Source organism: Pteronotus mesoamericanus, unplaced genomic scaffold, assembly GCF_021234165.1.
Source record: "Pteronotus mesoamericanus isolate MK-2021 breed Mesoamerican mustached bat unplaced genomic scaffold, CSHL_Meso_final contig_1018, whole genome shotgun sequence".
NCBI lineage: Eukaryota > Metazoa > Chordata > Mammalia > Chiroptera > Mormoopidae > Pteronotus > Pteronotus mesoamericanus.
Genome location: NW_026555002.1, coordinates 1,972,101 through 1,996,879, shown reverse-complemented (window position 1 = coordinate 1,996,879; position 24,779 = coordinate 1,972,101). Strand labels below are relative to the sequence as shown.

Genomic DNA, 24,779 nt, shown 5'->3' with positions numbered 1-24,779 from the left:
GTGCCGCTGAACAGAGATGACTCATGGACGCTTGTGTCCGTGGGTGAAGGACCGGAAGAGCAGGCGAGGTTTGAAGGCAGCAAAGGCGGAGGCTTCCGTCTGGGAGTCCCTCAGACCATGTCGCGGGCCTGCTGGGCAGGCGGGCGGCATTGCCGACGTGTGGGTGCTGCTGTGCACTGCGGGCGGGGGCGGGGGGAGGCGTGGCCAGCTCCCCCTGGATGAATCCAGGAGTTAATAGTGCAGCAGGCGCTTCAAACCAAATTATTCGTGCATTTTCGAAAAGCAGATTCTCCTAAAATTCTCAGTTCTCTTTGCGGGTCTTTATTTACGTTATCATCACTATTTTATACCCATTGTCTTAAGTTGGCCACAGATGTACCATGTTTCAAACCTAACGCTGAGCGTATTTTACCTCGGATAAATTTTAAAGTTATAAAAGGTGAGTTTCCCTATATCAAAAACGGAGTGATTCCAGGCTTAGACAAAAATTAAGTATCCGTGCTCCTCTCCTTTAGACACAGTGCCCTGAACTTGGGGTGCGGTGTTGTACGCACACCTCTGCTCGGACCCCGCGCTCTCCCCACAGTGCTGCTGGATCCCCAGGTGCCTGGGCAAGCCCTCCAGGCCGCGGCTGCCCCACGGAACTGGGGACGGGGCGCTGGGCGCCTGGGCAGGGGGGCCCGGGCCTGTGGGACCCGGGGGGCTCTCTCGGGCCACGGGCTGCCACATCCCCAGGGGTCAGCCAGGCCTCAGCAGAACCCAGACAAGGTTGTCGCCTTCACGCAGGGTCACTGAGGCTATAGGTCATCCATTCAGGTTTGTCCTGATGCCCAGCAGCTCTGCCAGAATCTCTTGGGTTTTGTGTACAAGAGAACAGCCTCGCTTGGTGTCAGCAAGGAAGGGGTCTGCTGGCTCCCCGAGGCAGAGGGCGGCCCCAGACAGTGGCATGGGGGCACCCCTTGGCTCGGATCTCTGGGTCGGGGCCACCGTCACGCCCTGTGCGTCCTTGTGCACCGTGGGCTGAAACCAGGCACCTGAGGCTCCTGTCCTTACCACGTCAAGGCAGCAGTGGACTCGACTCGGACGTTCTGGGAACGGGTCTCACTCGCCGTGAGCAGCACCCTGCGGACCACCTGCCGGTCCCGCGCCGCACCCGTCCCTGTGACTCGGGACACACAGCGTGCCGTGGCCGGGCAGTGACCTTGATTCAGGCCGTGTGCCTTCCCAGGGCGTGCAGGCCTGTGTGGAAAGGGTGGGCTTCCCACGCAGAGTCAGAGCCTACGGCCACGGGAACAGGGGCTGGATGCAGGACAGCCACCAAGAAACGTTATCTGCCAGAGATGCTGTTCATTGTCAGACCCGCAGGCAGAGCCGCCTGCTCGAGGCCCCTCCCCGAGACCACCTGCAGGTCCCGCTCGGCTCGCCGTGCACGCCGGTGCCCGAGGAGCCCCTCGTCCCTGTATGCAGCCTGGGCAGGCCCGGTTCATGGGTGAGGAAGGGAGGCGCGGACGAGCAGGGAGACATGCGCACACGGTCACGCCGTGGTCACAGGCGCGTAGGTGGGTGTGTGTTGGGGGGGAGCGAGTGCTCCACGGGCACCGCCCTCACTGAGCTGCCGTGGTCCCAGTCCCAGGTCGGCGGTCGATATCCGGGTCCATCTCAGCGCTGAGGTGGCGCGTTCCTGGGGCGCGGCTCTCGGGGCCTTCCCTGAGTGCCTGCCCAGGATCCAGACACGGTTCCCTCCCCTGTCCTGGCCCGACCCTCCTGGGTGGTCCAAACGGGTCACCCTTGTAGCAGCCTTTACTCTCTAAACTACAGACGTGGGTGCACAGAAAAACACGACACTGTTGCATGTCACACACACCCCCCGGTCTGTTTCTGCACGCGTGTACCATGCGTGAGTGACATAGAGGAGCTCCTCGGAGAGCGGCCAGTGCACGGTCAGCTGGGGATAAGGAAGACCAACGGCCGAGCGTGTCATGTGTGCACGCCTGTAACTAACTGCTTTCCAAACACTCAGCACTGGAGTCATTTGGGGGTCGATCGGGGGATAAAGAAAGGCTTTTCTGTTAAAAGCGCTGAAGACCCCAGGAGTCTGCTGAAGTCCATCCCCAAATGCTCCTTTCCACCTGTGCCACGTGTTCTGTGTGACCGTACCGGAGGGTGTGGCCACACAGCGCTGGGGCCTGGGCGATCTTGGGGAATCTTTGTTCTGCCCGGGGACGGGGGTCATCAACAGGCACCCCGACCAACCACGCATCATTTGAGTCTTGTCGTTTTGGGGAAATGCTCATCGTAATTGCTAAAGCCTTTAACTTTGTATGAATTCAGACTGCATAGCCGTCTTCAGCAGATTGCGTCGTTGGGTTGCTGCAGAACGGAAACTGAGGCTCGGGCACGTAACACGGTGATTCATTTCATTTTTCTTCAGTTGGTAAGCCGGTCCGGGCTCCAACACCTTTCTTTTTTCCGGGCTTTTGGTAGCATTAGTTAAAAAATGAAAAAATAATGCTGTAGCATATGCACATAACACTTTCAGAAGAATCTATTTAACTGTCAGCAACAAAGTTCTGGGAGGCTGTCTACCAATTGACAGCATTTTTCCTTATAAAAGATGAGGCTTAGTGTTTCTTTTAATAGAAACATTGAGCCTTCAAGTTGGCGAGTTGATAGGCAGAACGTATACATTTACTTGAATTTGTTTAAAATCTAGTAATTTGGGGGAAATTATTTTAAAACTGCACAAAATTAGGAAAGCAGACCTTTTAAGTAGATATTATGACTCTTGTCCAGAGATGATAGGAAGTAATGAATGGGAATGATTGCGCCCTGAATTCTATTTTGTGTGCACGATCACACGCACCCGGGACTTGACGTGCACTTCGCCTTTGTCAGAAGTTATAACGTATCCATCTACCGGGAAAGGCCCCTGTAACAGGAAAGGTGGCTTCCCCCCAATGCCTGTGAAATTGATGAGCTGATGAGCGGGGAGCGACTCACTCATATTTTAACGCCAGCAGTAACAGTCCTCACACCCAGAGCACCGGGGCATCAAAGTTGGTGGCAGCGAGGAGTATTTGCCGCTGTAATTGACAAATAATACCCCTCATAAATACTGCCAGTCTTTTCAATTAGTTTTCATCTAAAATTCGGGCTACAAAATGATGGCCTGTCAACTGACAATGAATGGCAAAAATTAATAAATTGTCTTCTAAATAGAATGGACACTTAAGAAAAATTGGGCAGCCAATTTAGCACAGCGTGAAGCGGGGGGAACCTTTTGTGCGGAGGCCGGGCTCTGATGTTGCCTCCGTCTTTATTAATGGTGCTCGGCGGCTGCTGACAGTTTTGTTGCTAGTGGCAACTTTCTTCATTAAAATTAAAGCCAGCATCAAATTCCATTAGCCGTACTCTGGGCACCTTGCATTTTCTTATACATATTGTTTCTTTTATTAACTCCCTCTCCACCCATGAGAAGTTTTCAAAGAAGTTAAACGGGAGGCATTATTCGCCAAGACCAGACAATTACTCTTTGTTCTGTGGGAAGAATGGTTACGTGCCCATTAGAGCCACATCCTAAAATCTGTGAACCTCTTTGTTGTTCCCCTCCCTTTTAAAAGGGGACCATGTGTCAATAAATACCTTTTCATTTATTTTTTCTGAGCAGGTATTTTTTAAGTTCTCACTTCCTATTTCTACCTGTATTTCCAACCGTACGGTGATGCAGTAGCAGCCTGACGCTGGGAATTGTATTTGTCTAGAATGCCTTAAGAGTTATTGTCCCCAAAGGCATTACTTTTATCTGTAGACCAAATTTCACCCTCTGAAGGAAAAACATCAAGCTTTGCGCTTAAGCAGTTCAAAGGCCTGAAATGCCTCAACCCCAGAGCATGGTGGCTTTGGGCCACAAGAAGTGACAATCGGTTCAGATTCTGGAACAGCACGGGCTGGGCCTGTGGGGGGCCGCAGCGGGCTGGGCGCTGTGACTCTGCAGAAGGAACTGGGCCGGGGTCCCCAAGCCCGCGGGGCCTCCCCCTCCCAGGCCTGGCCCTGAACTGCTCTCTCATGCCCTGAGTGATGCTAAGCTTCGTGGCTCACTGTCTTCTCAGTGGTTTGCCTTTCAAAATACATCTCACACTGAAAGAAGCCCAGGTGCTCATTATAGCAGTAAAAAGCTAGGTGTCAGCCCACAAAGGAAAAAGCAGAAAACCTTCCCTCAGAGACACAACTAAACTTGAGCAGCCTGGCAGCCAAGGCAAAAAGGGCAATGCAGCTCTGGGCACTGCCTTCTGCGTCTCGTGGCCCTGTCTCCACGGACTGGAAACCATGGGCTGCAGCTCCCTTTTTTTGTTTGTTTTTACTTCAAGGCCATGGTTTATGGGATCATTATGTAAGAGTTAGCTGTTCTCATCATAAAGGTTTGCAGTCCACACCGCCCCCCCGTACCTTCTCCCCTCACCTTGGAGAGAAATACGAGTGGTGTCTAGGATAGTGGTAAATAAGAGAAGCCAACAGATGAATATCCTTGTCTGTCTGATTCTCAATGTTGGATTTTTTTCATCTAAAAATTGAAGTGTTAAACATTTCTTAATTAAAGGTCGCAACTCTCTCTGCAGCGAGGTGGTGGTAGTTGCAGTCTACTTTTACTTTAAAAAAAAAAAAAAAAGGGGCCATCACAGTAGCGAGGCGAACCGGTGCCGGCCCGTCCCTGAGAGTCATCGTGGACGTGTGGCCGAGGAGCCACCTGTCCAGCAGCCCTTCAGTCAGTTGCATTTGAAAAGATAAATATTCACTAAGAGCATATCCCTCACTAAAATGTAAATATGCAATTCCTTTTTTAAATTTAATTTACTGGGGTGACTTAGGTTAATAAGATTACATAGGTTTCGCTCTGGCTGGCGTGGCTCAGCGTGCTGGGCGCCACCCTGCGAACCGGAGGCCAGGGCACAAGCCTGGGCTGCAGGCCAGCTCCTGGCTGGGGACGTGCGAGGGGCAACCACACATGGATGTTTCTCTCCCTCTCCCTCCCTCCCTTCCCCCTCTCTAAAAATGAATGTTTTTTTAAAGAAAGAGGACATTTACATAGATTCCGAGTGTACAGTTCCGTGGCAGATCATCATATGTGGCATGCGTGTTCATCACCAAAGCAAAGCCACCCTCGATATCGATACTGTCTCCAGGCTGATGGGACGAACCGCGCCCAGCCCGGGCACGCGCCCGGCCCCGTGAACCTCGGAGGGCTGCGCGCCCCTCCCCAGTGTCTGGGCCCTGCAAGGGCACAATTGTTACTTGATGACTGAGCCCACTAATATGTTACAGTAAATGGGGCATGAAATACAATACTTTATATATAGTATATACTAAGTGATTCTTATATTGAAACAACAAGGCCATTTTTAACTTGCTGACACAATATTTGCAGTGTTTCATCATTAAATTGTCCTGATTAACAATCAACTTCCAGGATGAGGCCGCTGGAGTCATTTTTTCTTTAAATGTGATGAATCAGAGGATTTCTTGAATACATCGCCATCCTCTTTTCTCTCTCAGATTTTGAAGACTTGGGGGTGAAACAAGGTCTGGCCTGCTGTATGTGTTCATGTTCACAGTGCTTTTTTGACCACCGCTAGGAATTTTATCCTGATTTTTTTATATTAGTAAGGTGGTGTAGGTGCCAAAAAACATCTTTCTCGTCGAGGGTGACAGCAGCCTGCCTCGGGTACAGCCTCTAGGTTGGAGCAGAGGGGACATTCCTAGGGGACATTTGGTAGAAGGGAAGCACGTCCACCATCACCTGCCGCCCACGTGCACTGTTTGCCCTCCCCGAGTCACCCCTGCCTGTGGCTGGGGGTGAGGCCGACGGCTGACTTCCCTATTCCTTGGTTACCGGTTGGTGCAGGCAGATGAGCTGATTGTCGTCTGCGGACAGACTCTCTTCCGGCCCTGCCTCCAAGGGAGTGGTCCCGGGGTGACCTGCCAGGCCTTCTGTCCACGTGTCTGTATTGAGGAGCAGGGGTACCCGTTTGATCCCAACCTCCAGCAACCTGGCATTCCCTCCCGTGAAGCTGATGGGGGGGAGGCGTCGCGATCTGCGGAGAAGTCCCCTGGCGTCCCCGGCGCAGCGTGGCTGGAAACGGGCCGTGTGGGCGTCCAAGGTGCCCCAGTACCTTCGCGGGAGCTTGCTCCTTTTGTCAAAGACCTAGAGCTCGGACTCCCTGGGGACTGAGCACCTGACAGGTGACCACCTCCAGACGAGAAGGAACAGCGTGTCAGGGCCACCAGGGACCCTCTCTCCTGGGCACTCCGGGTGACTCTACACATAGAGCCCCAGAACGTGACACCAACTAGATTTGCTTTGTCTTTACGATACCCCCCCCCGCTTTAATTTTTCTTAATTCTCAATTTCTGATCAGTTCGTGATGGCGTTGGGTTTCCCAGAAGTTTGGCAGCGGCGGTGGCAGAGGGACAGCTCTGTGCCCCGGGCTCCTCCCGCGCCTGCTGCCATCCACGCAGAGGCTGCGGCAGCGCCGTGGGGAGAGCTGCTGGGGGCGTCGCAGGGGCCCCTGCCGAGGGGTGTCCGGCGTCTTGGCCTAGACCAGAGAGGTGGCTGTTTGCACAGACCTTTTTCCTTCCTTCGCCGCAAGGACAACGAGGAACCGCGCCCTCCCTAGAGCTCTCCAGTGGGGACTCCCGTCAGGGTTTGCTTTGCCGTCCACTCCCCCGAACCACGCCCTCACATCCGCCCCGAGGGGAGCACCCCCCGCCTGGCCCCGGGCAGGGTCCCTGGTCCTGAGGGAGTGCCCTGGCCTCCAAGGATGTGTCTGCACGGTGCAAGCCCGGACGGCCTTTGCTGCATTGCGCGGGGCGCCTGCCGTGGTGAGCGTGGGCTCACGTTCGGGCCCCCCGTCTCCCTACGGGTGGCGACCAAGCCGTTGCTTAATGTCTGCCACACCTTCCACCACTCGCGGCTGCGGTCACGGCCGTTCAGTCAGCCCTTTTGCAAGCAGGTCCCTTGCCAGGTTGTGGGAATCAAACGCGGGCCGGACGAGAACAGTGGTGGCCGCTGTGAAGATGGCGGCGCAGAAGCTAGGGGGCCGGACGGCGAAGATCACAGGCGCAGTGTGGGCGGCAGTTTTCCTTCGGTAGCCGCCTTAGAGTAAAAACGCAAACTCGGAACAAGTGAAATTAATTTCAGTGACATGTTTTATTGAACCACGTATACCCACGGTTTAATTATTTCAGCACGTCATCAATAAAAAAATCTTCTTTGCTACGCAAGCCCTCAGTCTGGTGTGCGGTCACACACTGAACCCTCAGATGTCACACGGGGCCCATGGTGACCCTGGCGCTCGGAGCAGGGGACCCAGCTGGGGAGGTGGCGGAGGCAACGGCGGGGATCTCCAGGGCACCAAGGCACGGGGCGGGTGGCTGCAGCCGTCACCAGGACACCGTGCCCGAGGAACCCCGGCTTGCGTGTGACGGGCACCGCCCGTGGGACACCAGGTGATGCCGCCCGCAGCCGGCGAGCGTCCCGGGGAAGGCACACGTGAGCGGCTCTGGCGGTGGCAGCATCTGGAGTCGGGGGGAGGCCCGGAGTGTCTGAGGGCGGCAGCGGCAGTGGGAGCAGAGCGCACCCCGTGGAGGACGCGTTTGAGAGCGTGGTGAGGGGACAAGAGGCAGGCCTCCCACGCAGGTGACCTCTGGTGGTTCAGGCAGGCAGAAGCACGTGTGCTGCAGCTCGCCCGATGGCCTCGCCGCGACCCTTGCTGGGTGCGGCTCCCGGGCACGCGCATGCTGCTCACACGCACTTCACTTGATTTTCTAAATCCTCACCTGAGAAAAGAGGGATTGATTTTAGGGAGAGAAACAGAACCATCAGTCGCCTCTTGTGTGCTCCCCGACCAGCGACCTAACCCACAGCCTCAGGGGTGTGCTCCGACCGGGGCTCGCACCCTCAGCCGTCCGGTGCCTGGCACCCCCGGGCCGCCCGCCAGGGCTGCTCACACACACTGCCCGCGCAGGTGCGGTCTGCGTGGTGGCGGCCGGGTCTCGGGGTCACTTGCTTGACTCGGAAGCAGCTGCAGGACTTCGAGCGCGTGTGTTTCTGCCACGTCCGTGCGTCACGGACCGTGCACGGAGTGTTTGTGTTTGGCGACGTGTGCGCCATCACATGAGGGATCTGGCCTGCCCACCCTGCCCTCCCGCCCCGTTGCCCACCGGGGTGCCGGCGTGTACTGGCTTCCTGGGCAGACGATTGAATTCAGGGTCATTTTCTTTCACTAAAACAGAAATCTCAGGCTTAGCCGAGCCCAGTTCCAGGCCAGGGAGCGCGCCCGTGGGGTGTGTTTGTGGTTCTGGTCTCCAGGATGGGCGCCGGAGGGGAGGGAGCGGCCGGTCCCCAGGGGACGGTTGGTGTTGGGGGGCGCGGCCCGCAGAGGCGGAGCCCGCGGCCATTAAGTGCGGGCGCTGTCATCCCTGCTGCGGAAAGCCTTGTGACAGAAAGAGGCAGGGTGGACGGGAAGAAAAACGAGGCAATCAAGAGATGATATTAACTAGAAACACCGAGAGGGCAGCTGTCAATCCTGGCAGCTTTTCCCCTTTCCTCCCGATGAGGGAGGCTGTTTTTCAATTGATTGTTTTAGCTGTTTTACGATCCTAATGCACCCCGGTTTCATGGCTGCTGTTCCGCCTGTGGTGAGAATTCATTCAGTTCTGGTTGGGTCTCCCGAACTCCGGGCAGACCTGACGCGAAGTGCGGGTCTCTTCGGCGTTAGCGCGGTTCGTTCTTAAAGATGCAGGGAGAAAACCCAACAAACTCCCTTCCCTTCCCCGCCATTGTTCTCGTCTCGTTATTCCGCTGACACGGTATTAAATTACGTTCCGTGTCCATCATTATTAAAATGTGAAGTGTGTCGGTCACAAAGCATACATTTCAGGGCAGTTAGCTGAATAATTCTTTTCTTTATTATCCCAAATTACTGCTGCGCTCTGGAGAGGGGAACAGTTTAGCCAATTATTGCCATTTGAGCTGGATTTGTGGGTGATTAGCTCCTGGTCGAATCCAGTCCCGGCCGGCGCTTTGAAGCCGGGGCTGTGTGATTTTCTCAGCGGTGAGGTAGGAAGAGACGCGGCTAATGACAGGGAGGTCGCGCGGGTCAGCTGACCTGTGTGTGGCGCAGGTTTGGGTTCCGCAAATAGGGCACCGGCAATAACCAGTGTGTCACTCACCCCGCCGAGCATAATCGGGGCTTTATGGGATCGTTGGAGACGCTGACAGCTCAATTACAGGGTAACCCTTTGTACCCTCCAACCTGGCAGAATGACAGAAATATGACTAACCAGAAAGGGGAGGGGTCACGAGGGAGCTGGTTAAAGATCCAGAATCATCTCCGGCCCCGGGCCCCTCCCCCGAGCCTCCTGGGAGCAGAGCAAGCTGGGAGAAAAGCCTCCGTCTGCGTTTAATGGACCCTCCGGAGGGGGCTGCGGAGGCAGATATCACTGTTTTTTTTTTTTGTTTTTTTTTTTTAAGAGTTCAGTTAAGGAGGCTCCCTGCTGTCCCCGTGGGATCCCTTTAAACGAGACAGAAAATTAAAACGGCGCCTTGGTGGCAGAGCCCGCATGCGTAGGTCACATGGGTCCGTCGGCGGCCTCCACACCTTACACCCAAGCATCACGCGTGTGGATCTGCCTGGCCTGTTCCGCTGGGGGAGGATCCACGCACGGGGGTCCGGCGCGCAGCCCGCGGCCCGCGTGCGGCCCAGGAGGTTCGCAGCCCAACACAAAATCTTAATTTACTTAAAACACGATGAGATTCTTTTTGTGATTGCATGTCGCAAGGTATTTACTGTGTGGCCCGAGGCAACTCTTCTTCCAGTGTGTCCCAGACACGCCCAAAGGTCCAACACCCCTGCAGGGAGGCCAGTTCATGGGGGTGACTTTCTGGCGCACGGTGAATTCAAGACACCGGGCATTAAGACTGTCACGTACGGCCTTGGGAGGGGACACCGTTCAGCCCTGACTATGTCTTTTAAGTTACAACCCCATCTGTTCCTTACACCCCTTCTTGTGGTGTTTACCCTCACCCACCAAGCTGTAAGCATTGTTGTGTTCCCCTCCCCCCCAGGGAGGTGGGACCACTGTGTCCCCTCTCCTAGGTGCTCAGTGACGATCGATTGAATGCGTTTACCCGTCCACATCGTATCTGCCGCCTTCCCCCAGAAATGGCTTCCTCCGGCACAGTGACTAAGCCACTGTTCAGTTATCAGAGCTGGAGGCCAGAGTGCCAGGCCAGCTGCCCCGCGGGTCTGAAGCCGCCCAGAACCCCAGCAGGGCCTCACCCGAGGCCCAGCATGAGCGGGGTGCTGTCGTGCCAGCAGCCCGTGCCAGCAGCTTGACCACGGGTGCACCTCTAAAATGCCTTGAAAGTGTAAAAGTGCGCGTTAACGTTCACGCTCTTCCAAGTTTGACCCTTGCAGTTTACATTTATTGGGCGGCCACAAAGCTCCCCTGGTGTTTTCTGTGTGACGGCTCTAGTGGCCCTTAGTTGTCCTTCACTTCATTCAGAACGATTTTGTTGGATTGTTTTGTGGCAGCTGTCCTATCGGCGTGCATCTAAAAAGAACTCATCAAATATGGTGAATTTTTGTGTAGCCATGTTAATATTGAAGATGGAAGAACACACACAAAATTTTTGGCCTGTTATGCTTTATATATAGTCCCAGAAAGGTAAAAACAAAACTGAAACGCAAAAAAAAAAAAAAAAAATTTGTGCAGTGTATGGAGAAGGTGCCGTGACGGATTGAACGTCTCAAAAGTGGGTGCCAAGCTTCGTGCTGGAGATTTCTCGCTAGACGATGCTCCACGGTCGGGGAGGCCAGTTGCGGTTGACAGCGATCACATCAAGACATGAACTGAGAACAGTCCTCGTTACAGCATGTGGGAGGCAGCCGCCATACTCAAAATATCCCAGTCAATAGAGTCCCTGGCGAAAGTAAAACCTTTGTCTTTCATTTTATGGAAAAAGCTAAGCGGGCTTTCTGGCCCGCCCAGGGCTGCCCTTATGACAGACAGGTGGCTCCTACCTTCGTCTCCTCCGGTGCGTAACGCAGGGATGTTCTACGGGACCTCCCTGTTGTCCCCGTTGTCGAGGAAGCGGCGAGTGCCCCTGGGGAGCGGGAGGGCGGTCGGCATGGGCCCCCCGACGTCGTCTCCTAGCTCAGTGGTGCAAGCGCGGGCGGCCTTGCTCGCCTTCTGCCCTTGGCTGGATTTCCTGTGAAACAGTAGGGGCTCCAGAAGGTCCTCTCCTCCCCTGCAGTCCCCTGTTCCCCGGTGCTATCAGGCCCCCCCCGGGGTTAGGTGGGTGCGCTTGGCCTTCGTCTGCCGCTGGTTCCTGACCCGCCCCTCCCTGTGGCGTGCGTTCTGCCCGCTGACCCCCGAGCCGCTGTGGCCATGGCGGTGCCGTGGTGGTGCCGTGGTCTCGCCACCCATGTCACGCCGGCTCTCTGTGAGGCTCAGCGCCCGGTGTCCAGGTTTGCCTCGGTGGCATTTTAACTGAGTGGCAGGATGTTACTCCCTCCCCGACTTTATTTGTATGTTTATGTCTCGGTTGGAGGGCTTTCAGGGGATTGCTTTGGTATTTGAAGATGCTTGGGTTTGGGGGGACCCTTGAGAACTAGAGCTGCCTCTACACTGGAATGACCCTTTCCGGGCCAACCCTGTGCCAGGTCCTGACTCGGGCCAGGGGGTCAGGGCCGGCCCGGGCACCTGGCCCCCAGGGTGTGCTGGTTTCAGGTGCCCAGCAGATGCTGGGGGAAGGACATCCTGTCAGGACGAGATGCAGGGACTCGGGCAAATGGGGAAGTGACAGCTGCAGGTGCACGTGTGACACAGCGGCCCGTGTGGGGAGACGCCGCGGCAGCCTCTCCGTGCACCGGGCGCCAGTCTGCTCGGACCGCGGTGACAGACAGGGCTGGCCGGGGCTGAAGCCGCAGAGGGGCGCTGTCCCGCAGCCCTGGAGGCTGGAGGTCCGGAGCCCAGGTGGCGGCGGCGGCCGTCCTCGTCTGTGTCCTCGTCACCTCTTACGAGGACACCTGTCACATGGGACTAGGGCTTCCTTTTAGCCATGGCCACCTCTTTAAAGGCGCATCTTCAAATGCAGTCACGCCCTGGAACACGGGTTAGGATGCCAACATGTAATCCGGGGCGACGCCCTGGCCCTGCAGCTGAGGACCGAAGGGGACGGCGCTGCTTACCAGGGCCGCACGGAGTCGCCAGGAGGGTACAGCAGGGGTATGGCAGCGAGAATGAACAGGATCAGCCAATTTTAAGTGACGTCAACGGTGCTTGATTGCATCTGTGTGGTTTCAGGTCCTAGAGCTGGGCCCGTCGTCTTCCGTGAAGCGGCCAGACAGCAAGGACTTGAAGCTTTTCAGGTCACCTGGTCTTTCCTGTGACCACGGGCCCCTGCCGTGGACGGGGTGAAGGCGGCCACACGTACAGTGAGCGTGGCTGTGTCCAGTTACCCTTTATCCGCAAACAGGCAGGCGATGGGGTCCAGGCCGCAGGAGGCGGGGCAGCTGGAAGAAGAGCCCCCGGTCAAAGGGGACGGGGGCGCGGTGCTCGCGAGGAGACACCCGGCGCTCGTCCCGGGAGCCGGCTGACGTCAGCGTGTGTCCCCACACGGGCGACGGAGGGTTGCCGGGGAGGCTGTGCAGACTCTGCACCCCCCACCCCAAAACAGCCCCTTCAGTGAGTGAACGCCGCTCCCTTGGATCCAGGCGTGTTCTTGAGAAAGCCTGTGTGTGAGATGCGGCAGGGGCGGGTGGATACGTTTGTGTCCTGGGGGAGCCGGGGGAGCGGGAAACTAGGGAGCTGGGCCGTCTCCCACAGGCTGCTGGGGGCCGGGGAGGGGCCTGCTCCGTGTGCGAGGGGCCCCTTTGCGTCCCCAGTGTCCGGCAGTGGGGTGCCATCCTCCTCCCACCCACCTAAATACGCTTTTCTGGGTTGGTTTGTGTGTTTTTTTTTTTAAGTCAATTAAGCATACGTAAAACACAAGTTTAATAAATGACACAGGAAAAACCTCAATCAGCATAAAAGTAGCACATGCAAATGTGAAAGTCAAGGGATAGGTGTTCATGCCCCGGGTCCCAACGAGGCTGGCTTTTCTCTGCGACATTTTAGGAGCTCATCCCCCCTTTACCTGCTGTCGTGAGAGTCCGTTTGGAAGCGCTCAGAACGTGAGTCCTTAAACACCAGGAAACCGCGGACTGGTGTTCCTTAGAGAACCGAGGGAGGACCCAAAGGTCAGGTTTTATTTTTCACTGTTTTAGAAGTGGAAACATTAAATACTTCTGACCTGGTATGGGTGTTTTAAACCATGGAAAAACTATGGTCTTTTAAACTCGGTGATTGGGCAGCTGTTGGCGCCCCTCCAGCGCAGTGAGACAATTCAATTTACGTCCCTGCTAAGCCCTCGGCTCCCCGGCAGGTGCGTGTGCGGCCCCCAGTGGCTGTTAGTGCGGGTGAGAAGGCAGCTCCACGGAGAGCGCCGCGCACTGTGCACGCGCCAAGCCACGTGCTCCGATCGTTCCGGCGGCAGCCCGCGGCCGCCACGGCTCCCTTGCCACGTGGGACCCTGGCCATTCAATGTTCCCCCGTGTCATGATGATGTCTGGGCTTGCCGACACCAGTGTCAGCCGGTCCCTCAAACTCGAAACAAAGACTGATATGCCTGGTAAAGACCCCCAGTCCCCAATGCAGTCAGTAAATCTTTGTTGGTAAATAATTGCTATCGAGCAGAGGTTTAATATAAATTTATGAGTGGTGTTTTATCACAGCTTGGGGCTGCAGCGAGCCCTGAGTGATGGATTTCAGACTGCACTTACATTCATTACGTTAACTTTGTAAGTTATTTAAAGCTTGTGCACTTAACATTGCTTTTGGCTTTCGGTGACCTCCTGGGACTAGCAAGGACTACGTGTGACTAATAAGGAGATTGCAGCCAGAAGACAGTTCCGCTCTTTGCTCCACCACAGAAAAAGTTCCTTGAGCAAAAAAACAAGAAGCGCCTGCCTTGAATTCAATATTTTGGTTGCAGATCCTTAAAGCTGCACACTCTCCGACGCGTCACTAAATTAGGTGGTGGCTATTAGACCCACGTTTGCCGTTTCCAAGGAAGGTCAGGGGAACGGTCGAGATGTCACAAAACCGTTACATTTCTTTCTGCACAAACAACTAAAAGATGTTAATTGACCTGGTTGAGGGGGGCGGGCAGCATGAAACGACACATAGGAGGCAGCCTAGCATCGGGTGCCGCAGGTAAACGACGCCCCTGCTCTTCCTGCTGCGACGCTTTCCTGTGGCTGGTAATGAGCGCAAGCCACAGCGGTTTAAAACGGCCACCGTTCCATCATTCCTCAGGATCCTGTGCGTCAGCCCTGTGGGCCCAGCGCCCTGGGGACAGCTCGTGTCTGCTTCCCTAGACGCCGGCCGGGGTCCCGCCTTCCCGCGCGTTTGATGCCGGCGGACCACAGCGGTGCTGCGCCTGAGATCCCTGGGGGTCTGTCTCCCCGGTCTCTCTGGCAGAACTGTCTGGCCTCCCATTAGGCTGCCAGGGCTCCCGGAGCTTAGAAACGGGCTGTCGGTCCGAAGGCTTCAGCTGGGGTGGGTGCAGCGCGTTTGATGACGTCTCGTTGGTCCCATGGAGTTGGGGGGCTGGGGCCACCCGGGGAGCCGTGTACCTGAGGGTCCTCTTTGGAGATGGGCCACCTCAGTCTGCCCGCCCACAGGCAGGCTACCCTCGCCCTGTCCCCAGATCTGCAGTCTCATCGCAGCGTCCAGCTCTGGCGTGAAGTCCGGGATTATCAGCGACATCGAGGGCCCCTGTGGACGAGGCTTCTCAGCTGTGACCCTCCCCGTCTGTGGATCAGGGAGCTTGAGAGACAAGTTCTCTCTCTCTCTCTCTCTCTCTCTCTCTCTCTCTCTCTCTCTCCCCCCCCACACACACACACACATACACCCCGCCATGGTGCCCACACGAACAGGAGGCCTGAGGCAGACACTGGTCCGTGGTCCCTCTGAGCCCAGCAGACAGCTGTTCTGACCCACCTGCGCTGGGCACAGGGCGTGTGCTCTGCTCTGCGTGGGAGGGGCATCCTCCTGGGCTCTGTGGCCCAGCCAACCTTCCATTTCCATGAAGATTCTGCAGCGACGGGGCTCCCTGCACCTGCTTCCTCCTGCACTGAGCTCCAGGGCCCCCAGTGGGAGGAGTCTTTGTGAACGCTGTGCCTTTCAGTCCGACATGGTGTGATTCCTTTAAAACTCTCATGGGCGTCCTTTGTATCGGACGGTCCTCCATCCCATCCGACAAAGGCCGATCCTGCTCCCTCCTTCTGTTTTGCAAATCATCTCTGATTGGAAGGGTCCGTGAGGTCCTGCCCTCAACTTTGCTGCGTTCTGGAGGGGTAGCAGGGCAAGAGGGTCCCACCACCACCAGACCCTTGATGGGGCCTGCGTTCTCAGGTCATGTCTGCTGACACCTCCTGGATTCGATCCTCTGCCTGGAGAAGCCGGGGTGAGGAGCTGCTTTTCTCATGGTCCAGTCCAGCAAGGCTTTTAAATGGGACATGGTTTCTCTCCTCCTACTTGAAGACTCCTGCCTCCCAGACTTACCCGAGCACCAGCAAGTCTGCGTGGGAGCCTCAGCCACGTCCACGGGCTCCCTGGGCGCCCAGGATGCCGCGCACCCCCAGGCCTCAGGTCTGAGAACGGCCTGCTGGCCGGTGCGCGGCGCGGCCGGCCGCCCACCCACCTCGAGTGTCATTTTCCCCGCTGTCCCTCCTGCCTCCCTATAGCCATGTCCCCGTCGGCCTCAGCCAGCTGCCTGGTTCCAAGCCGAGACCATGTGGTGTTTACTTCTGTAGCAGGGCCAGACGCTAGCTCTGTGTTCCTGATCTATTGTTGCCGAAGGCTCACTGGTTTGAGAAAACGCTTATTGTATGATTTCTTGCACTTTGGCGGTTCAGGACCATGGACAGCGCACCGCACTTCCACTGATTCCGTTAGTTAGAGTGACTGAGGGCACTTCCACGGCAGTGTGGGCTCGTTGACAGGGGCTCGGATTCCGCCGCCGTGGGGCATCGGGAGCACCCTGAGACCAGCTGCCGGGCTGGCAGAGCCCATGGGGGGATGTGCTCTAGCTCCGCTTGCGCCTCGGGGGCCACGCGCCCCTGTAAAATGGGGACAGTCCTCGTCACCGCCATCACACCCCTTGTCAGCTTGCCGCGGGTTCATACGGAAGGCTCCCGGAGCAGCTCCGGCTCACAGGGAGCCCAATGCTGTGTTGAAATTTTTTTTTAAAAATATTTTTTTAAATAGCTGTGTAAGTCCCACAGAGCCAAATACAGCCTTGACTGTCACTGGGGTCTACACTGTGACGGTGGGTCGGAGAGACACAAGCGTGAACAAGCCACCGGCTTTCCCGTGCTCCAAAGGGGCGTCTGAAGGGGAGGCAGAGGATGCGCTGTGACGCTCCGCCGCCTGGTGTTGCCCCGGGCTCCACGGGAGCGAAGAGACTGAGAGTCACCGGGGCCACCCCCCTCACCGAGGGGGCCGCCCACTGTGTGTCTCCTGCAGGGGGCCTCACGGCCTTCAGAGCTCACGAGGAGCTGCTCCCAGGGTTCTCTGTTTCCTCGGTGCTGCGAGCAGAAGGTGCACATTTGGAAGGATGGGAGCGTGGGGACTCAGTCTGATGCTGTGGGGACCTCTTCTGGTTGCATCGGTAGAATTTGCCCCAAGCAGGGGGCAGGGTGACAGGTTCGCTCCCCTTGGCAGTTGTGGGGGGACCTGCGTTCAGGGGAGAGTCACACAGCAGCAGAGAACCAGAAGCTTCGGCTTTGGGAAGAGCCCGGGACTAAGAGGCGGCTTGGCTGGGTGCCCACGCGGCAGGATGTCTCCTTGCTCCCTGGAAGCAAGGATGTGTCGGGAGAGGCGCCACTCCAGGCGCACGGACCAGGCTCGGCCCCTGGAGGGCAGCGGGTCCCCGCTCGGGCGCTCCGTGGTCCCCAGCCACTGGCGCCCTGACCCAGGGACGCTCGGGCACGGTCTCTGTGAAATTGCCTGGGGACCACGCGAAGCTGTTAGTCTTGAGGGTCAGGGTGCGATGGTGTAACTCCTGGAACCCCCTGAGGAATCTGGCCTTCTGTGATTCTCACTTGGCACAGATACTCTGTAAAAAAAAATCAGTGTTCAGGATTACTGGAAGCAAGAAAAGTAAGTAAATAAGTAAATAGGAAGCTGACGGTAACATGTTTCCTGTGTCTCCAGTCGAGCCTCTGATCACAAAAGTCTGTCTGGCTTGCGTCTGCTCTCCGCTCTCCGCTGCACCGCTCTCCAGGGCTCCGCCCTACCACGCCGTGCAGGGTGGGCTCCTCCTGCTGTTGGTGGAGGCGCCGAGCAGCCCGCTCGCCGCCCCGGGCATGCGGGCTCCCTCCTGTGCTGCAGGCTCATGCGTGCGGGTGCGGAAGGGGACTCTGAGGTCAGCTAGGGGGCACTGGCTCCGCGTGCCAGGGCGCTCGGGTCCAGCCTCGGGAGCCCGGGTCGGCGGGCAGCCCAGCCGTGCAAGGTCCAGCGCCTGCAGAGCCCGCTCGCTGCTTCTGCCGCCGGGGCCAGAGGTCTCAGACACGGAGCCCACAGACACGGAGCCCACATCCGGCCTGCCCACGCCTTCGGGTTGATCTGGATTACGTGCAGACTGTGTAACCTGCCCTGCCGCCAGGATTCTTAAGTGAAAAGCCGTCATTTTTCTCCTCCTCTTGGGTAAGCAGGAAACCTGGTGACAGAGACCTTGCGTTCCCTGCTGTTGCCGTGTCCCGTAATCCAGGGCCCCTCACAAAATGCGTGGCCCTGTGGGTCTGAGCTGAAGGCCCCAGCCCACCGGCCGGCCTGGCCCCTCTGGCCCCGGTGGCCCCAAACACCCGGTCCTGGAGTTCTCTGTCGGTTTCGTAGTGGGGGAAGCGCCGTGGGGTTTGCTGGTGTGCGGCGGGCCCTGGCCTGTTCTCGCAGAACAAAGGCAAAAGGCAGGACTTTCTGTCACTGTGCTGACGGAGCCTCGCTGGTCCCTGCGGGGACATCGGGCTGGAGTTTCCTGCCAGATCCTGGCCCCTTTCAGGTTTGGTGTTTACACCCAGAAGGAAGAGCAGGTGCGTGAGGACTGAAGGCCGTGGGCCGGGCCGAGGCGGGGGCCTGGCGCTTCCCTGTGTGGCTCACTCCCAGCCATGGCGCGGAGCCGTACCTGCACGCTGGGCGCGAGGGGCAGGGGGGATGTGGCAGGCTCAGGAAGCTATCGATGCCAGCGCTCAGCCCGTTCGAGGAAAAGCCCTCTCGCCAGGTCCTGCTCGGCTGCAGGCTGGCAGCTGTGACACGGGGGACAGGGCGGCCACGGCTCGGTCTCCGCGGACTTTTTTGGGGACGGGGGGAGGGGGCAGGGACTACACCCGGCTGGGCCAGGAATATGGCCCTGGGGCCCCGCGGGCGTGTCAGCACTTGGCTAGTAGACAACCCTCCGTGGGAACCACAGGAGTTCCGGAAGGTTGTCAGGACTTGGGCCACCGGCCACCAAGGCAGCTCGTTCTCCTGCCCCGGCACGAAGCAGCCTGCCTGAGTTCCCACCGGCGCCACGCCGTCCCGGCACCTCCCCGTCGGAACGTGTCCCTTTGCCCCTGAGTGAGGGTGTGCGGCTTACCCGGGGTGAGGCCCGCAAGCCACCTGCACGGGTGGCGGGGAGTGCGGGCCCACCGCAGAGCTGGTGCGCGGCTTCGTCAGGCTGGGTTTAAACGCCCCAGCAATCCCGGCGGGGGCGGGGGCGGGGGGCGCGGGGGGCAGTTGAGTGAGTGTAGCGACTGCGTATTTACCATCCCACCAGGCGTGTGGTGGCCGTGTCGCACTCGCGCGCTCCGGTTCGCACAGCGGGGCTTGTGTCCCCTCGGTTTGCCCCCGGCCTCGTTCACTCTGCTGGTCCCAGTGCCGTGTTTGGTTTTTAGTGGTTTAGATTCTCAGAAATCATGCGATTACCCAAAATTACCACGTTTGGGTTTTTTAAAAATAACTTGCAAAAAAAGTGGCCTACCCAAGGTTCGCAGTGAGTTGCTTCAAACTTTGAAATATCCCCCCCACTCCCAGAAGCAACGTTTAAATGGTGCTCAGGGTCCGTCCCTCGCTAGCTCACAGTCCATTCTATTTGTGACATGTGGTATAAGAAACAGTGTTGCCACAATATGGGTCATTAATTGGAACCCAAACTTAATTATGACATTAAATTGCTCATTGGACTTTCCCGGGTTGAGGTTCCCAAGGGAGTGGGACTAGGAGGCCCGTGGAAGCAGCCCCACGCCCATGGGCCCGCGGGGGCACCCCCACTCGCCCAGCGCGTCGCGGCCGGTGTCGCTCCTGCCGTGTGCCTCGACCCCCGCCTCTGTCGGGGTGAATCAGTGGGCGCCAGTCTTGCGCTTTCTCAGTCGCAGGTATGGTCCTGAGGGTTTAAAACAGGCAGTGAGAGGAAGAACACAGAAGCAGGGCCTTCCGTTTTTGTTATTTTACGTGGATAGGAGGTGGAAGATTCCAGAGGTGGAAGCTCAGTTCGACGTTACCTGAGGCAGGTGGGGCACCCGGCGGGAAAGGGAGCGCGGAGGCCCGGCTGGGGCCAGCAGCGCTCCAGGCGCGCGCCAGCCGGCTGCCTCGCCCTGGACGGCGGTCTGCGGGCCGCTGGGAGGCCACGCCGCAGGGAACTCTGGTCCTCACCTGGGGACGTCGCCGCGAGTGCGCCGTGCTGGCGTGGTGGCAGCAGAGTTGGAAGGCTTTTCAGGAAGCCCTTCACCTGCTTCCCTTAGAAACGGATTTAAGTAAATTCCACACCCTTCATCTGTTAAATGTTGTCATTGCTTTTGCAAATGAAAATTCATTTTTAATACATTCCAAATCTGACGTGAAAAGCTGTAAAATAAAATGTTATCATCTGCAAATATCGTAAGGTAAGAATACAGTTAACGTCTTGTTTTTAGAAAAGGGAATTTCGGTTTCTTTTTTTAACCCGTGCTGTCGGCAATGCACGTGTGCGCAGGATAAGTGTAACATGGCACATCCCAGCGATTCATGTTACACCTGTTAGCGCTCAGCATCGCAAAGTCCCCCACGCACATCCACAGCAAGGGGGTCGGCTGCGTGTTATACACACTGCACATACAAGAGGGGGACACCGGGCCACCAAGCTAAAAATAAGTGTCAGTTCCTTTTAGGACAGCAAAGTCTTAAATGAAAGTTTAAAGGTTTTTAAATTACCCAGCTGCCGACTTAAAAAAAGTTACAGGAGACTTCATTCGTTCATATTCGGCTCCTTTTCCCTCACAGGGGATGTTGCTGAAGCGAAGTGGCAAATCGCTGAACAAAGAGTGGAAGAAGAAATACGTCACCCTGTGTGACAACGGCGTGCTGACCTACCACCCCAGTTTGCATGTGAGTATCGCCCCTTTGGAGCCCTTCACAGGTGTTCTGTGTGCCGGGGGTGGGGGGGCGGGGGGCGGCGGCGGCGGCGCTGACCGCGGCCGAGCCACTTGCCTCTGGAGGTGAGGTCGGGCCTGGTCCCCTGCTCTGTCGTGAGATGAGTAACGCGCCCCCGCTCTATTTCCCTCTCCCTAACCGTCGGTCGGTCGGTCGGTCGGTCAGTGGCGCGCTCGCTAATGCCGCCAAGAATTTCCCTAGAAGGCGCAGATGAAGTAAAATTTTCTTTTAAAGATTTTATTTATTTTTTAGAGAAGGGAAGGGAGAGAAACATGGATTGGCTGCCCCTCCCACGCCCCCCTCCTGGGGACCTGGCGCGCAGCCCCGACTGAGGTTCACAGGTTCACTGAGGTTCACAGGTCGGCGCTCAGTCCGCTGAGCCTCACCAGCCAGGGCTGAAGTAAAACTTTTCATGAGTAAAAAGACAGGCACAAGTAGTCAAAGAATGGAGGAAAGAGACCACCCACCTGAAAGCCTAGACGGAGGGACGCGACTGCCCTGGAACCCAGCTGAGGACAAAAACGGGAAGCTAAGTGCCCTCCGTGACCCGGTATCTATTGTCGAGTGAGAACGCACACCGGTTTGTAGGGCGAGAGGCGCTTCCCTCCGGGGGTCAGTGAAACTCGTTCTGTTGCTGACTCTGTGAGGTGGATGAAAAACCGACAGTCCGATCCCCGGATCACACACAGGCCTTCTGCCCGCGGCGCATTTCCTAGGAAGCCCTGGTGGAGCCTGAAGACGGGGCGTCTGCCCCGTAGCACTCAGCCCGTGCGTCGTGCGTGTTGAGCCTGCCTGGATGTAGAGAAACGCATAGATGTGAATATGTAACGTTATCTGGTCAACTGATTGTTTCACTGTGTTCAGCTTTTAATTTAAGAACTCAAATACTTTTAAAATCGCACAGTTATTGAAAAGACAGTAGAAATAAGCATATTGAAGAAAATGAAAATCGCCCCCAAAATACTGCCCAGAGAGCATGACGGCCCCCCTTTGGGGGCGCCCTCCCCGCTGCCGCGCTTGTTCTTCCACCGCGCACGGTCCCCGGGTGGGCTGCGTGTGGTCCCCTCGCCGGAGCAAAGACACCTTCCACGCCTCTGCCTGATGGTTATAGCGCACCTACCGCGCAGGTCTGCCCCGGTTGAGTTAACACTATCTCCAAAGCGGGCGTTGGCCAAATGAGTTTACCCTGCGTTACCCTTACTAAGCAACTAGTCAACATCCTCTGTCCACACCTGGGCCCGTGTCCCTTTCGGCCGGACAGAGTCCCCACAGTCGGCCCCCCGAGTTAAGAGCGTTGTGCTTTGATGGCTTGGGGCACGCGTTGCTGAGTTCCCAGGGAGAGTACCGGTCTCTCTCCAGCGGCAGTGTATCGGGGGCTTGTCCCCCCGCACCCTCAGGAACATTTACCGTCAAAATAAATTAGATGTATTCCAACACGATCGGTACCCAGCGGCGTCCCGGCTGGGGTGCACCGCACCCCTCCCCCGCACCGCCCCTGGTCTTCGAGCCACGTGCAAAACCAGGGGCGTCGCTGGCCTGTGTCTGGCGTTGGTGGGAACACCTCCCAGATCAGAGTTCCTGATTTACTTCCGGCGACTCGGGGACCCCAGTCGGGTGGCTGCTCCAGAGGCCTCCAAAGCAGAGACGTAGCGCAGTCCCAGGAGAGGCCGCCCGAGACCCGTGCTGGCCGCCCCACCCCGCCGCCGCCCCAGGGCCGCGCGGTCCTCCCGGACGCGCTCCCCAGCGCTGCCCCGGCCGCGGGGAAGCTGCCTACCTCCTTGGCTCCGCTTCCCGTGAGACCCCGTCAGAGAGCGGAGGTCTGATTACTGACCTGGTTGCTCGATGTCATTTAGAGAACTAGAACCAAAATGTTCTTGCTGGACTCACTGAGCAGTCAAAAGTGAGATCTGACTGATGAATCATTTTGGGGCCCCTTCCTCCCACTGGCCAAGCCCAGGCCTGGTCACAGGGACCGCGGATGCTCCTGCCGAAGAGAAAAGTGGTTACCGCAGTGTGTACCAGAAGGTTCCCGGGGGCGGCCAAACGCCTGCTTGCTTTTCATCCCAGCCTCTGGGTTGTCTAATCACAATTAGTCCCGCAAAAACCCTCCCACACAGGCTTCGTCCTGTGATGTCCCTTGTTTTCGCCAGTTCCATCCCTTTTTAATGCGTGTGCCTGGATATTATTGGAACATGGAAAAGGAGCACCGTGGGGCTTTGTTACATAATAGCGCGGCCAGCAAGCGCCGGCGCCATTTCGCAGCGCAGCTCACTTAACGTCACAGAGCCCTGGGAACCGGAACTGTGGGTGCAGGTGCATAGGTCCCCGGGTCGTGGCCGAATCTGGGAACGGGTGGACGTACCCGAGCGCGAATGGACAGCATGACCTTCATTGTCACCCTTCACCAATTCCGCTTCCACGGCCGAACTTTGGAGGGGAGCTGGGGGCGGGGGGCGCAGGGTGCTGTGAGCACCAGGCGCATTCTCTGCTGGGTGCCGGGAGCAGGCCTGGCCTGGGCTGCAGGTCCGGGCCGCTGAGTCGCCCGGAGGCCTCAGGTCCGCACTGGGAAGAGGCATCCCCGGAAGTGCTCGTGTCACAGTGGGTCACCTCTGGGCACGAGCCACACCGCCCGCCCCCAGGTGGGTGCTGTGCGGACACTGGTGTGGCCTCGTCGGAACCAGCGGCGTCAGCGTGGGGCCCCAGCTGGGTGACCGGGTGATGTGCTCTCCCAAACTGTGGCTTCCGCACCAGGCTGCCGTCAGGACCTGGGACCACTGGGCTTTGCAGCTCCCGGCGGGGCTGGCGCAAGGGGGGCGGCCGGGCACCCCCGGGCCGGCCGCTGTGGACCGCAGGCAGGGGTCGCACGCCCAGGGTTGCGAGCGAGGGGCCTCCGCAGGTGGTAGCCCCGCGTCGTCACCTCCCAGTGGTCACCGTTGCTCCAGGCCTCTCTCCGTCTTCTCCCCGAGCCCCCTCTTTATCCCAGCCCTGGAGGTCTGCCCAGCTCTGCGGCCGCATCCCTAGGCGTGTCTGTCCGCTGTTCACCCCCAGCCCCACGCTCGGCTCCTGCAGGCTGTTCAGGGTCCACAGCCCTGGGCCCTCTGACGCGCAGCTCGGCCTCTGTCATCTCTTGGGCACAGGCTTTGCCCAGACCTCCCCTGCACTGAGATGGAAGTTGTAAAAGGGGCCATGGAGCCCCGGGCATATGCCCTGCTGTGAAAAATATCACAGGACCCTCTGTGTGATCAGATCGTAGCAAGTGATAGTTTCTCTGGAAATCTGAGTGAGAACAGGTCAAGTATGGACCGAACCCAGAGGGAGAAAGGCCTCCGAAAGTCGATACCAAACCCCAGATCCGCTTCCTCCGTGTTCCATGAAGTCTTAACCCTCCCCCACCCCTCCCCCACCCCACGCATCCTAGCCTGTGCCGTCAGCCTCTCCTCGAAGGCTCAGGAGCCGATAGCAGTGGCCGCCTCAGGCCAGCGGGGTCCCCTACCTCCAACGTTAAAGGCCAAGAGGAGGAGACCCGGGCACAGGGGAAGGCGTGGTGGTGGCTTTCAGCCCCAGGTGTCAAAGATCAGTGGTCCCCGCAGTGGGTGTCCGTGACAGCCACAGGGTCCGGTGGCGGGGACAGAGTCACTGAGCATTCCAGTTCTGCCGGGGGTGGGGTCCCTCACCCAGAGCCCGCAGGTCCTCGGCGGGTCCCTCCCTCTACCCGCACGTGTCCGCCAGCCCGCCTCCGACGTGCACAGAGGTTGGAGCTTGCCCCGGGAGGTCCGCTCACACGTCCGTCCCCGCCCCCAGTCGCTGAGGCCCCTCCCCCGACGCAGGGCATTGGGGGAACCTTGAGATGGGCCGGGTGGTGTCCGGAAACCCGGAGGAGGAGTCCTGTTGCCAGGTGGGGAACCAGATGGCACCGCCTTATGTGAGGTCGCCTCAGACCCTTCAAGAGCCTGCGGCTCCCCTGAGGAAAAGCCTGTCCCAGGGTCAGAGCTGCAGGGGCGGGGCAGGGGGAACACACCGTCACGTGGGGAGACGACTTCCCAGAAAACCCCGTCCACTTGCATTATCTCTGTCACCGTGCTGATGTTAAACTAAGTAAAACCTATCACCCAGTTCAGATGACAGATGGAAGGCTCAACCCAGATCATGAAGACACACCAGGTAGGGGGACAGCTGCCCAGTTTGCCCAGGATGCGGGACTCAGTCGCGGGCCGCCTGGCACGAGCTGA

At 57.9% G+C, this 24,779-nt stretch overlaps 1 protein-coding gene across 4 annotated transcripts in view; it reads left to right on the top strand.

Annotated features, from left to right (window-relative positions):
• Positions 1 to 24,779, top strand: part of AGAP1 (ArfGAP with GTPase domain, ankyrin repeat and PH domain 1) — a 415,191-nt gene that overhangs the window by 234,451 nt on the left and 155,961 nt on the right. For all 4 annotated transcript variants that reach the window (XM_054571257.1, XM_054571253.1, XM_054571255.1 and 1 more), the window contains one exon: positions 20,401 to 20,505. In XM_054571257.1, coding sequence (XP_054427232.1) covers positions 20,401 to 20,505 — 105 coding nt within the window. The remainder of the gene's footprint in view (positions 1 to 20,400; positions 20,506 to 24,779) is intronic.